At 49.7% G+C, this 13,655-nt stretch overlaps 1 protein-coding gene across 5 annotated transcripts in view; it reads right to left on the bottom strand.

Annotated features, from left to right (window-relative positions):
• Hic2 (HIC ZBTB transcriptional repressor 2) overlaps positions 1–13,655 on the bottom strand; it is a 43,204-nt gene that overhangs the window by 4,426 nt on the left and 25,123 nt on the right. For 4 of the 5 annotated variants that reach the window (XM_029567886.1, XM_029567888.1, XM_029567887.1 and 1 more), the window contains one exon: positions 10,726–12,464. In XM_029567886.1, coding sequence (XP_029423746.1) covers positions 10,726–12,464 — 1,739 coding nt within the window. Of the gene's footprint in view, positions 1–8,333; positions 12,465–13,655 lie in introns of those variants that run through there. The other variant, XM_029567889.1, reaches the window with a different exon arrangement.

The following is a 13,655-nucleotide window of genomic DNA, read 5'->3' as shown; positions in this document are numbered from 1 at the left end:
AGGACATTTTGAGAGATGCTCATAGTCCCCTGGAATTAGTCGACCTAGGAGGGCAAGGAGCAAAAACTGTCCTTTATGTCCCTCTGACCAAATTATAGGCCTCAAAGTATGTCTGTTAAACATCCAAGAAGTTTAGTTCCACCAGTCTGGTACTTTTAAATACTGTGTGTCATGTAAATCTTGGGCAAAGACCAAGATTCTCAGATAAACCTTAACTAGATATATATTTCTTGATCTGCTATGTATAATTTGTCAGTAGGTTGTAGGAGTAATATGGTTCCCCTCTGGTTTTCAAAACTAGGTAGGCATTATTTATCTCTCACATTGTCTCACCCCTCCATCATGGTTGTCCCCCTTAAGGTGCCCCCATTTCCGCCCTTTCTCCCTTAATAATACCCTTATCCTACGGTCCTACCTCTCTTGAGGCCCTTCTTTCCCTGTATCCCCTAGGTTCCTTATATACCCTTCCCTCGCCCCTCCTTTAAACTAACCCAATTTTTATCCATATCTCCCTTATTAATGTCTGTTTCCTACTGTTCTTCTCTTTCAGGTTCTTTCTTTTCCTTTACCTCCCTGTTTCCATTTTCCTGGTTCCTGGTCTGTGTTACTTCACTTAGTATAACAGTTTCTAGATCCATTCATTTACCTGCAAATTTCATTATTTCATCTTACTTTACTGCTGAATAGAACTCCATTGTGTAAATATGCCACATTTTTGTTAACCACTCATCAGTTAAGGGGCACTTAGGTTGCTTCCATCTCTTAGCTTATTGTGAAAAGAGCAGCAACAAACATGGATGTACAAGTGTCTCTGCAATAGGATGAGTTCTTTGGGGATATGCCAAGGCATGGTGGCGCATGCCTCCCAGCACTTGGGAGGCAGAGGCAGGTGTATCGCTGTGAGTTCGAGGCCAGCCTGGTCTACATAGTGAGTTCCAGGCCAGCTGAGGCTACAGAGAGACCCTGTCTCAAAAAAGACCAAAAAAAAATTATCAGTCACAATCAGATTAATAAAATCCTAGTAATAGGCTGGACATGTTGCCTGAGGCTGAGGCAGGAGGTTCACAGAGTTTAAGGTCAGCCTAACTTTATAGCAAGATTCTCTCTCAAACTCAAAAACTGAGGTACCAAAGTGAGTATAACTATGGGCCAAGTCAGGTTTTACCTCACATTACATTATAGGTGACCAAACAAGGAAATACAAGAGTTGGAAAACAGAGGAATAACATTTAAAATTAAAATTCAGAGGCTAAAGAAGATGGCTGAGCAGTTCAAAGCACTTGATGCTCTAGCAGAGAACCTTGGTTTTGTTCCCAGAACTCACATGGGGACTCTTAACCACTGAGCCATCTCTCCAGTCCCTCAGATTAGAGTATTTTTTTTTTAAGTGCACCCATGTTGTGCATTGCCCATGCCCATGGAAGTCAGAACTGTAGTTATGAATAGTTGTTAGCAGCCATGTGGGTGCTGGGATTCAAACCTGGGTCTCTGCAAGAGCAGCCAGTGCTCTTAACCACTGAGCCATCTCTCCAGCCCCACATTAGAGATTCTTAATTGGTAGAGGTTAAAATATTTCAAAACTCCAAACCTCTGAAAGCTGAAATACTCTGGCCCAAGCATTTGAATAAAATTATTTGACTACTACTCAAACTTATACTAGTTTTTGGTCTTTTTATTTGCCATGCTGGGGATGGATCCTGGACCTCACAAATGCTGACAAGCACTCTACCTCTGAGCATACACCCATCCTCAGTCTGTCTGTCCTTTCCACAAGCTGCTCCCATAAAGACTCCTCCCTCAGCCACAGCCTGCTTTGCAAAGCTTTTCCTATCTTACTGTTGGCAGCAGTTTGACCACTCCCTTCCATCAGTTAAGTAGAACCCCTACAACTTTTTTTTTTTTTTTTCTGTCTTTTTGAGACAGGGTCTCCCTGTAGCCCCAGCTGTCCTGGAACTCACTATGTAGACCAGGCTGGCCTTGAACTCACAGAGATCCACCTGTCTCTGCCTCCTAAGTGCTGGGATTAAAGGCGTGCACCACCATGCCTGGCCTGAACCCCTACAACTTTTATATTTACTCATTTTTGCAAATCTAGGGTTCTTTTCTTTCTCTTTTGTTTTCATTTGTTTGTTTTGAGACAGGGTCTCATGTAGCTCAGGACTGGCCTCAAACTCTTAAGTCTACAGCTGAAGATGAGCTTGAACTCATGCTTAAAGTCTACATTAGTATCACAACTCTTTCAATAGAACCAGATTCAGCAGGTACAAATGTCTTTGGCTTCCTCTGAGATAACCTGCAACAGCACTTTCTGACATACAAGCCAATGATGGCTCTTGGTGCTGGCCTGAATGTTATACCAAGGGCATTAACAGGAGTGATCAGCTTTGTTTTCTGTGACTAGAAAGATGAATGGAACAGACATAGGTTAGTCTTGAAATTATATGAGGTTGACATTTTCCTAAATTCATTGGTCAGCAGCTGGAGGATAGGTTGCATTACCACAGGACCTCCTGCATCCTAGGGAGCTGCTCAGTGCTGAGGACAGTGGGCCCCTAGGGCAGGCTCCTTGACAAAGCCAGCACCTGCTAGGGTCCTACTCTCCAGAAAAACAGACCCTCTCCCTCCCAATTTGTCTGGCTTCTAGTCCAGAGTCCATCTGGTCCCCTGGGAAGTCTGCATTCTATGGCCATGCCTGCATCTACCCTTCCCTAGACAATTCCATGCCCCTCCTCAGTGACTCCCTCCTGTGCAACTTCCTGGCCCCCAACTGGCTCCTACCTCTTTCAGGTTGAGCAAATGCCAAGGCTAGCCTGAAGTAGGTAGGCAGACAGCATGGATTGTGTGCCCAGGCTATAGGCCTACAGTTCAGTGCTTGGGCTAAAGTCCCACACATGTCCACATGTTCCCACTCAGGTTTTGGAAAGGTGATTAGTACAGAGTGTTTGCCACACACTACCTAACAGCCTGTGATAGGGCTAGCACCTCATGGTTGTCAATACTAATGTTCTGTAGAAGTTAACATCACCACCTGGTTTTCACCAGATACTGGGAAAGAGGCTTTCAAACACTGACTTCAGTCTGAAGAAATGGCTCAGTGTGTCAAGGGCTTGCTGAGGGACTCAAGTTCTAATCCCTAGAACCAAGGTAAACCAAATGCTACAGCATTTGCCTGTTATCCCAGAATTCTTATGAGGAAATGGGAGGTGGAGACAGGTGAATCCTTGGAAGCTAGTCTAACATATGAAGCAGTCACAAGACCGTGCCTCAAACAAGGTGTAAGGTGAGAACCAACATCCAAAGTTGTCCTCTGACCTCCATACATGCAAACCTATGGTGGCATATGCACATGCCCCCTGCCTTGAAAAATTAAAAGCAGGCTTCCTTCTTTCACTGTGTAGCTTAGTAAATGCTACTCAGAAAGGCCTATGGGAAACATTCCTAAAATATTAAGCATTGGAGACAGTTTCTCATGCATAAACATGGAAGCAATTTCTAACTTACCTTTTCTCTTACTTTCCCCCTCCTTTTTAACTTGTTAAATTTTATTTTTTTGGTCTTTCTAAAACAGGGTCTCCCTATAGCCCCAGGTGACCCTGAACTACGCAGAGAAAGCAGCTGGCCTCAATCTTACAGAGATCTGCCTGTCTCTGCCTCTGCCTCCTGAGTGCTGGAATTACAGGCATGGGCCACCACGTCTGTCTTCCTTTTTTCTTAAAATTGTATTTATTATTTATTCTTTTGGTCTTTTTGAGACACTCACTATGCAGACCAGGCTGGCCTTGAACTCACAGAGATCTGCCTGCCTCTGCCTCCCAAGTGCTGGGATTAAAGGTGTGCGCCACGATGCCCGGCCTATTTTATTATTTTTATTTTACGTGTATTATGTGTATTGCTTGTAGGTAAGTGCACCCGTGTTATGCAATGCCCACGGAGGTCAGAAGAGGCTGTCAGATCTCCTGGGACTGGAGTTATAGACAGTTGTTAGCTGCCATGTGGGTGCTGAGATTCAAACCTGGGTCTTCTGCAAGAACAACCAGTGTTCTTAACCACTGAGCCATCTCTCCAGCCCGTCTTCCCCTTTTTTAAAAAAAAATTATTTTTGGAGGAGGGGGTTGGGGATTTAGCTCAGTGGTAGAGCACTTGCCTAGCAATGAATAGGCCCTGGGTTCAATCCTCAGCTCTGGGAAAAAAAAAAAAAAAAAGACCAAAAAAAAGACAAAATAGCCAGGCGTGGTAGCGCACGCCTTTAATCCCAGCACTGGGGAGACAGAGGCAGGAGGATCTCTTCGAGTTGGAGGCCAGCCTGGTCCATACCGAATCCAGGTCATCTAGGGCTACAGGGAGACCCTGTCTCAAAAAAAAAAAAAAAAACAAAAACAAAACAAAAAACAGAAAGACAAAATAAATTTTATTTTCATTTTATGTCTATGTGTGTATTGCCTGCACGTAGATTAAGTGCCTGTGTCATGCAATGCCCACGGATGACAGAAGAGGCTGTTGGATCCCCTGGAACTGGAGTTAGTTGTTAGGTGCCATGTGGGTGCTGGGATTTGAACCCCGGTCTTCTGCAAGAACCAGTGTTCTTAACTGATGAGCCTTCCCTCCAGCCCCAGATTAAATTTTCTTAAAGACATTGCATCTTGGGGGGCAGGGGGAGCCAGGTGTCAGCACCACCAATTGGAAATGAAGGATCAGGATCAGGAGTTCAAGGCCAGCCTTGGCTACACAGCAAGGCTGAAGCAATCTAGCAATGTAGTGAGTTCCGGACCAGCCAGGGCTACAAAGTGACACCGTCTCAAAACAAAAAGCCAACTCGGGTTGGAGAGATGGCTCAGCAGTTAAGAGCACTGGCTGCTCTTGCAGAGGAAGGGCTTCGATTTCCAGCACCCACATGGTGGCTAACAACGGCCCACAGACCTCCACGGGTTTTGAACAGGATACATTTACATATAGGCAGGCAAAGCACTCATACACAGAAAAAAAGATTTTTTTAAAGCCAAATCAGTAAGTAATACAGGGCCTAGGTAACTCAGTTGGCAGCGCACTTGCCTATCATGCCCAAACTCTGGCAAGTTTTCTGGCTTCACAATCCCACCTACCTTACCCACCCACCCACCCAAATAAAAATTTAAGCCATGTCTGGTGACCCGTGCTTTTAATCCCAACACTCGGGAGACAGAAGCAATCTCTGTGAGATTGTAGCCAGTTCCAGGACAGCTGGGGCTACAGGCAGACCCTGTCTTAAAAAACAAAAAAATTAATCATAAGAGTTTACTGGAACCAACCAATCAAGTGCCAGCTCCATAGGTAGGAAAACATTTACAATAAAGTGAAGAACCTAACAGCTTCCAGGAAGGAAATCAGGGAACGAGAGAACAAAGCTTTTCATCACACTGGAAGGCAGCGGCCACAGGGCAACACCACAGCAGTAAAGCACGTATCTAACTGGGTTTGATGATGCCCAGCCCCGAAGAGATTTTAAATGTTCAGGAATTCTTTTCTTTTTCTTGAGACAGGGTCTTGCCATTGCCCTGTCCTGAAACCATGCAGTAACACAGGCTGGCCTTGAACTTGTTTGACAATCCTCCTGCCTCAGCTTCCCACATGCTAGACTACAGGTATGCAGCACCACACCTAGCTAAAATGTCAGAACAAGCTGCCATCACCCTACACAAGTGCTAGGGTCTGAACTCAGTGTCTGACACATAGTAGGCAAGTACTCTACCATTAGAACTACATCCCATCTCTTAGGAATCAGTGAGGAAACCAAAACTAATAAAACCTACCTGGAGATCTAATCATGGGACTGGCACTGCTGTCCTGGATGGTATCCCCTGGCTCCACACATGGACCATCCTTCTGTACCTCACCTCCTCCTGGAAGCCCCTGAGACATCATCCTCTTTTCCTTCCTCCCCCTTCTACCTTCTGGCTAAAGAGGAGCAATGTTGAGACAGCCTTCATCTTACCCCATCTTTCCTTGACTTTAACAGATCCCTGTCACTGTTGCTCCCTGGATAGCTTCAGTTAGCTTGGGGTACTGGTGTTCTGCCAATGCTCACACCTGAGTGAGCTCCTGGCCCCATGACCCACAAATACCAACTGGAAGCGATTAATCAATCCCAGGCCCTGCCCTCCTAGGCTCTGGAAGCTCTGTCACTTTGCTAAAGAGAACCACTACAGAACAGACACTGCACCATTTTCAATCAAGCTTTTAATGAAAAGATCATAAAATAACAGTTTCTCATCACTGTACATTAAGACTGCACGCTTCTGAATGGAGAGATCAGTCGTGGTAAATCACTCTGACACTGGAGAGCTGCACAGCTGCAGCTCCAACCTGAATGTATCCAAATGCTTTAGAGAAGTAAACTCAATGTGATGAGTGGCAACGGTGGTGGCCATACAGGAGTGCGATCCAGCATCCTTACCCTGCTCTGGGAAGGGCATACAGGACATGATCCCTCTTCCAGTTCCAATTAAACAGATATACCCCATCCCTCTTGAGGTATTTGCAAATGGGATGGAGCCCAACCTGGGGCCCCTGGAGGAAACGAGTGATGGGTGGAATACAGGGAGGCTCCTCTCAGCACCTGGCCCCGGGGCCCCACCAAGTGGAGGTTGGGGGGGGGGACCCTGGGAACTCTCCCTGACCCAAGTGAGGTCTGTTATGCAGCATTTTTGAGGTCAATAAATTACAGCAATAAATAGCAAGGTGAGGTAGGGGGAGGGGTTCCTGGTAGAAAGTTAAAGTGGGGTGACTGAAGCTGGGGGCATCCTAGGAAGGGGGTCCTGGGCAGCCTCAGCCTCCACAGCCCTCACCCATCCCCAGTTTGGAATGTCAGACTGAGGCTCTGGTCAGGTCCCTCTCCATCCCTCATTCCTGGCATCCATTTCACAGGCTCAGTAATGTTGGCCTCATTGTGACTGGGGAAAAGACCTTGGTCCCTTCAGTGGGGTACAGCAGTGCTTGAGAGTCTGGCTGCTCTTTTCAGGCATGGCCCCTTGGTTTCTACCTCCCCCCAAACTTGGGCAGGACAGATGTAACCTTCCTGAGCCCTGCCCTCCCAGCTGCCCAGGCTTCCCCCTACTCAGGAGGGCCACAGTCTACCTGCCGCCAGCCCAGATCGCACTCCTGCACAAGGCCTGAGGTCCAGTGAATACTGACAGTATGGGGCACCAGGTGGGGGCCCAGCACCCAAGTGATGATGGACGGGAAACACACCCCTGGCCTCATGAGGTCAGGAGTCTGGGTGTTCACTTCACAGGCTGAGGTGTATGGCTATGCTGCAAGTCTCTGAGATTCTTGTTTAAAAGTTTTTTTATTTCCTTTTTTGCAATCTTGGAGGAGCCCTTGCAGTGGCTCGGTCTGGTGGGAATAGGTAGTGGTGGAGGCAGGGCCTACTTCCACCAGCTTGCCCTAAGTCTGAGAAATAAATACATTCATCACTGCACAAACATTGATATAAAAACAACACTGTTAAAGAGTGTTTGCACCGTCTGTTGGTAAGGGCCAGACCCAAGTCAGCCCCTTCTGCTAGGGGGAAAGGGAGGGGAAATGGAGTCTGCTGAGCTCTGTAAGGTCCCTGCTTTTTGGCTCGAGTGACCCTCACATTAACCTACCCACAAGGCTCATGGACAGGGCAGGGAGCCCAAGCCCAGACTCAGGTCCCATGGCCAGAGCCAACAGCCACCCTTGATATGCCTGCTGGGCAAGACCAAGATCCAGCCAAGAGGCTTGGGGGCTGGTCAGCATGGATGCAAGCTCTTTGGTGCCAGCTGGGCTTGAAGCAGTCCCAGGAATGGGGATGAGGACTCGGGTGAAGCTTGGGGGCTTCTAACCCTTCCCCAACACCAGGGCTGCTTCTGCCCTGGAGCTGCTCTAGGGCAAACTCAGGAGGACCCAGGAGAAAGGTGAAAATTCCCTGGGACTGGCCTTATAGCTGTTGAGGTCTGAAACTGTAAAAGTTTATGTAAACAATGAGATAAATATATTAGTATCTTTTTTCTGAGCCCACTGAGGTTCCATACTCATTCAAAATGTGCTTTGGTTTAAAAAATAGGTTTTGTGAATTTGGATATGAGCTTTTCTTTTGATTTTTTAAAATCATCTTTCCTACATGACATCTGCTATTTTCTGTTTCCTGTTTCTCCGAAACATTCAGGAATTAAGTGACTAAAACAGAATTGTAAGCCGCCTTGGCCTGCTATGGCCTGATTTCTTTGTGAGGCTCTTAACATCTACACACACACACACAAACACACACACACACACACACACACACACACACACACACACACACACACTCGAAAGCATGCACCACATGGAAACAAAGGAAAAAGAAAACAAAACCAAGCGTCAACCCCACCCCGCCCAACAACCCTTAAAATCTTAAATAGGAAACTAGTGTTTTGCTTTCTCATTAAAATACAGAAAAGGCTTGATGCAGTACTAAGGTGGGTATAATACTATGCCACACAGACGTAGCTGAGTGAGGGGGCTTTGCTCCCAGTCCCTGAAGTTCTGTAGAAGAATCACCTACTTTTGAGTAACCTCACCAAAGAGGCTACCCACAGCTTGGGTGGCCATGCACACCCTCAGGGTGTGCACATTTCCCCGAGTTGTACAGACTTTGTGTCAGTGGTTTAAATGCTGGCAGGGTGGGGTAGGGTGGGGTAGAACAAGGGCTAGCATAACCTCCCTTTCGTGGAATGGGGGCCAGAAGTCTTCATTCAGGTGCTCAGCCTGGCTTGCTATAAGAGAGAACTGAGACCACTGGGAAGAGGGGAGGAAGAGCCAGCTCAGTGCTGGAGAACCATGTGCAGGCCCAGCCAGGTGCCCTCACTCCCAGACCCAATGCTCATCATTAAGATCCCTGAACTCAGGCTGTTTCCAGCTGGAAGGTCTCTGGAAGGGTGGGGGCAGGGGATGACTCTGGAATTTTTTGGTCTGAAGTGAAAAGGAAAGGAAAGCAAAGGGCATGAAACAACACAGAGATGGTAAGGCCTACCAGCCCACATCTGTGGCTCAGGGCCAGCACGGACAATCCTGGTCTGCTCTTGCACTTGGTTGGGACCCCTGTAAGCATTTGAGACTGGCTAACATGCCATGGTAAAGGGGTGCTGGACCCCATACTGTCTAAGTAGAGGCCAGCCTTCACCCCTGGCACTGCAGTAGGTTCCTCGGCATACCTCAGAGCTTAGAAGAGGACAGGATGGGGGGGGCTCACTTCCACCTCACCCTGGCCCTGGCAGGAAACTGCTCCCTCCTCATGGCTTCTATTACTCAGGTGCCCAGCACCTGCCCCACACTCAGCATGCCCTGAGCAGCAGAGATCCCCTCAGAGTGCTGGGATCCACAAGGAACCGGGGCCAGCCCAAGCCCAGCATACTCCCACTACAGGAAAACAAAAGCAAGTGGTTCAGCCTCAACTGTACTGTGGTCTTGAATTCAAGAGGTAGCAAAAGGTCGGAAGTCTCTCCACCTTATTCAGTGAGGAAGGAAAGTGAAGCATCTGTGCATAAGCAGCGCACACACACGCACACACACACACACACACACACACACACACACTCACACACAGAAACGAACAGTACCGACGGCCCTGGCAGCAAGTCTAGCCTCCCCCCACCCTCCAAAACCCCAGACCTTCCAGTTCCAACATCCCAAAAATACTGTGGGGAGAGGGTTTCCAATAAAAATAAGTACCTCTAACAAAGAATATTCCTTGGAAATTATAGGAAAAGCATGTTCTCCTGAGGAAGCCCAGGCAGGGCTCAAGATCAGGGAAGCCTTTGGGCAAGAAGGGCTTCTGGGACCTGGAGAGGCGGCTCACCAACAGCCGTGTCCACAGCACCAGGGCTGAGGAACGACAGGGAGGGGCAGCTGCCACAGTTACATTCAGTCTGCAGACCCAGGCTCAGCCCCCAAAGGGGCAGGAGGAAAATATTGTTTGTTTTGGTTTAAAAAAGAATTTTAAAAAATGTTTTTTAAAGAAAAAGGAACAGCTCAGTAGGAATAACAGCAATACAGGCCCAGAGGGCTCTTTAGTTGTAGAGAGGTAGGCAGTGGGTCACCCTGACTGTCCCAGCACCAGTGAGCAGTTGCTACCTCAGCTCAAAGAGGAAGGAACTGTCACCCAGCACCAGCTCCCCAGAGCCAGGGTTACACTGCACTGCAAAGACACAAGCACACGTGCACACACACAGACGCGGTCCCTGCCGGGTGAGGGCCTGCTTTAGACACTACCCTTGGCCACAGGCAGCCCAGGCCCTCCCCTAGCCCAGCCTGCAGGAAAGGGACCTAGTCCCAGTGGAACCCACATGATGGACTCCCACCGGTTCTGCAACCAGCCCCTGCAAGGAGCTGAAGGGCTGGGGGGCTGGGGGGGACGGGGAGGTAGAATGGTCACCAGCACCACATGCATAGGGCTGGACCGTCAACTTCTGCTCCTCTTGGCTTCCCTTGGTACAGACTGTCCATTAAAGCTCTGGGTGTGGGGAGGCTGGACCGGAGGGGCTGCCAGGAGCCTCGTGCTAGACTTTGGGACTTGACCCCTCCCACCATGCCTCCTCCTTCCATAGGCTCCCAAGTGGCAAGTCTGCAGAGTGCTCCTGCGGGTCTTTGGCTTCTAGGAGGGGGAGGTGTGCATGCGCAGGTGGCTGATGAGGTTGCGCTGCTGGGTGAACTTGCCTCCACAGAGTTGGCACTCATAGGGCTTCTCACCTGAGTGCACACGCATGTGCTCTGTGAGGCGGTACTGGCGGGTGAAGCGCATGCCACACTCATCACAGGCAAAGGGCTTCAGGCCCAGGTGGCTCCTCATGTGGCGTGTCATAGTACCACGCTGTGTGAACATTTTGCCACAGATGTTGCAGGGAAAGGGTCGCGTCAACCAGTGTGTCTTCTCATGTTGCCGCAGGGTGGCTGGGTCCTTGTAGGTCTTGTCACAGACTGAGCACTTGAAAGGACGGGACTCAGCTGCATAGGAAGCACTGGGTGTTGACAGGTCCTCAGCTTCCTCCTCTGCACCCCCACTGCCTGTCTCATAAGCCCCTTCTTCCTTGATGAATAGCTCCTCTTCTGTGTGTGTCTCCACGTGAGCGTTGAGCTGCTCCGAGCTGGGGAAGCCCTTGGCACAAGGGATACACACATACAAGTTGTCCCCATATGATACTGTCTCATATCCTTCCTGTCGGTACAAATAATGGGTACCAGTGTGGCCACTGCCCCCCTCACTCCCACTCTGCCCACTGTCCTCACTCCCATCTTTGCCATTCTCCTCCTCCTCCTTGCAGGGATATGGGGGCTCTCCATAGGCCCCACTGGGGCCACCTCCACTAACAGTGCTAGCCAGGATGCCATTGGGAACCCTGTCCCCAATCCCCTCACTTTCTTCCCCGGGGCCCTTGGGCCCGGTTTCTCTCCGATCAAAGGGAGACCCAGCAGCAGGCTCCTTTTTGTTCCATTCCTTCTTTCGGGCTGAATGTCGGAGGCTCTTACGAGGTTGCCCACCCTGCCCCTCCAGCAGACTCAGGTGGTTTTCCTCAGCCCCCTCCAGATCCATGGGCTCATCAGGAGTGCCCACTGCCAGCTCAACGTAAGAGGCACTGTTGGCAACAGGCGGGGCAGAGGCTGTAGCAGGTGCAGGTGAGTCATGCTGGCTGTCACTCAGCTGGGCCGGGTCCTCAGGAGTGAGGTGGGGGCCAGGGGTTGTGGGGGGCAGTGGTGGGCTTTTCTTAGACAGATCCAGGCCCAACTCCTGCTCACAGCCCCCACCGCTCCCATTGGTGCTGCTACTGCAGCCCCCCAAGCCCACCTCCCCACCAGTTGGGCAGACTCCCAGGCCCAGGCCATGTGTACTCTCCTGGGTAGAGCTGCCCAGAAAAAGCTCATCATCTGAGCCTTTAGCTTGAGGGAGCTCCTGGGGGACATGATGCCCCTTGCGCCCATCTACAAGCCCTGGATACCGAGCCTGGATGACAGAGGCTGTGGACAGCCGCTGACTGCGGGGCGGTCGCCCCATGCCAGCAGCACTGGCCCGTCCAGGGCCAAAGGGCTTGCCAGCTCGCTTGAGTTTGCGGCGGCAGAGGGCTGCCAACTCAGGCAGTTGGAGGTAGCTGGCGGCAGTGAGGAGAGTGCTGAAATTAGGCTCAGTGGGCTGGTCACTGGGCAGCAGCTTGCCCGTGTAGATGAAGTCCAGGATCTGCTGGAAGACGGCGGAGCTGACCATGTCTGTGTCTAGGTTGATGAGGTTATCATGCAGGACCAGGGACTTGAAGTAGATGCTGCTGGCAGCCAAGACATTCTTGTGGGCCCGAAAGATGGAGTTCTCCACCATGATGATGACATCACACAGGAAGCCCTTGGTCCTCTGCTGATTCAGCTGCAGCAGGAGCTGTTTTGAGTGGCTGGGAAGCTCCATGTCAGGCCCCATGTCCCTGCGCCCTGCCCACGGGCACCACCTGTGGGCAAGAAGAGTCAGGAGTTAACCTGCACCAGGGCTTGGGGCAAGGTATGTACCCTTTGGACTGACCAGGCCACTGGAGCCCACATCTGGTCCCACCCTCCCCAGGCACAGTGCACAAGGAAGAACTAACATACCCACTGTATGCAGGCACTTTACAATTGTCATCTCATTGAGGTCTCAATCTGTGTGAGAAAGGACAGTGTATCCTTCCTACTCTCTGTCATTTACTCAGATGAGAAAACAGAGGTTGTAATAAAGGCATCAAGGAAAAAAATACGCCAGGCGTGGTGGCGGACACCTTTAATCCCAGCACTAGGGAGGCAGAGGCAGGCGGGGCTGGGGCTACAGGGAGACCCTGTCTCAAAAAAGACAAAAAAAACCCACAAAACCCAGAAACTTTACTTCATGCTACCACTTCCATGCTAAAGGATGTCAATCACAGGCCCAGGAGGCTATGCAGAGAACCAAAAAAATAAAAATAAAAAAATGACCAGTAGGTGGCTATGGATTTCCGGAAGCAGATGCCTCTCTAAAACAACAGGGTCCATAGAGTAGGTTGGCCAGTCCTGCCTAGACATGCAAAGCCACAGGGCTGGTCTTCCCAGATTTCCAGATTTTGTTGGTAATTTCCCTATGCTAAAAGGTTTAAAAAAAAAAAAAACTGAACCAAATCAAGTTCCTCTGCTGGCCCCTGGTTTGTAACCTTTGCTCTACACTGAGACGTGCCTTTCAAAAAATTTTTCAGGCAGCCCAGGTTTCCTGATTTGCTGAATTCTGGTCCTGCCCCATAACACTGCTGGGTCCTTACAACCAACCTCTATCCAAGAGTGCCTTGGGAAACACTGCACAGTGTCCTAACCCTAGTACCCACAAGCCCTTATTGCCCTTTCTAGGAAAGGCTATTGTCATCTGGGGCCTAGGAAAGGCAGCTGCCTGGTCCCTTCCAGACAGGCTGGCATAGAATCTAACTACGGTTACTAAGTAATGAACACACAGGTGCCCTGGTAATCAAAGGACCTGCCAATGGGACAGCAGTGTGCATGTGGGGGTCCAAGCATACTTCATACTTGGGAAGGGAGACCAAGGTTAGCAAAGTATGTACCATGGGCCCCAAGACAAACAAGGCCTCCCAAGGAGGCCAAGGCTGCACACAAAGATGCTTACAACAATGCTCTAGGTGGACCTC

Source organism: Nannospalax galili, unplaced genomic scaffold (assembly GCF_000622305.1).
Source record: "Nannospalax galili isolate Female #2095 unplaced genomic scaffold, S.galili_v1.0 scaffold321, whole genome shotgun sequence".
NCBI classification, from domain to species: domain Eukaryota; kingdom Metazoa; phylum Chordata; class Mammalia; order Rodentia; family Spalacidae; genus Nannospalax; species Nannospalax galili.
This window is presented reverse-complemented; position numbering and strand designations above follow the sequence as displayed.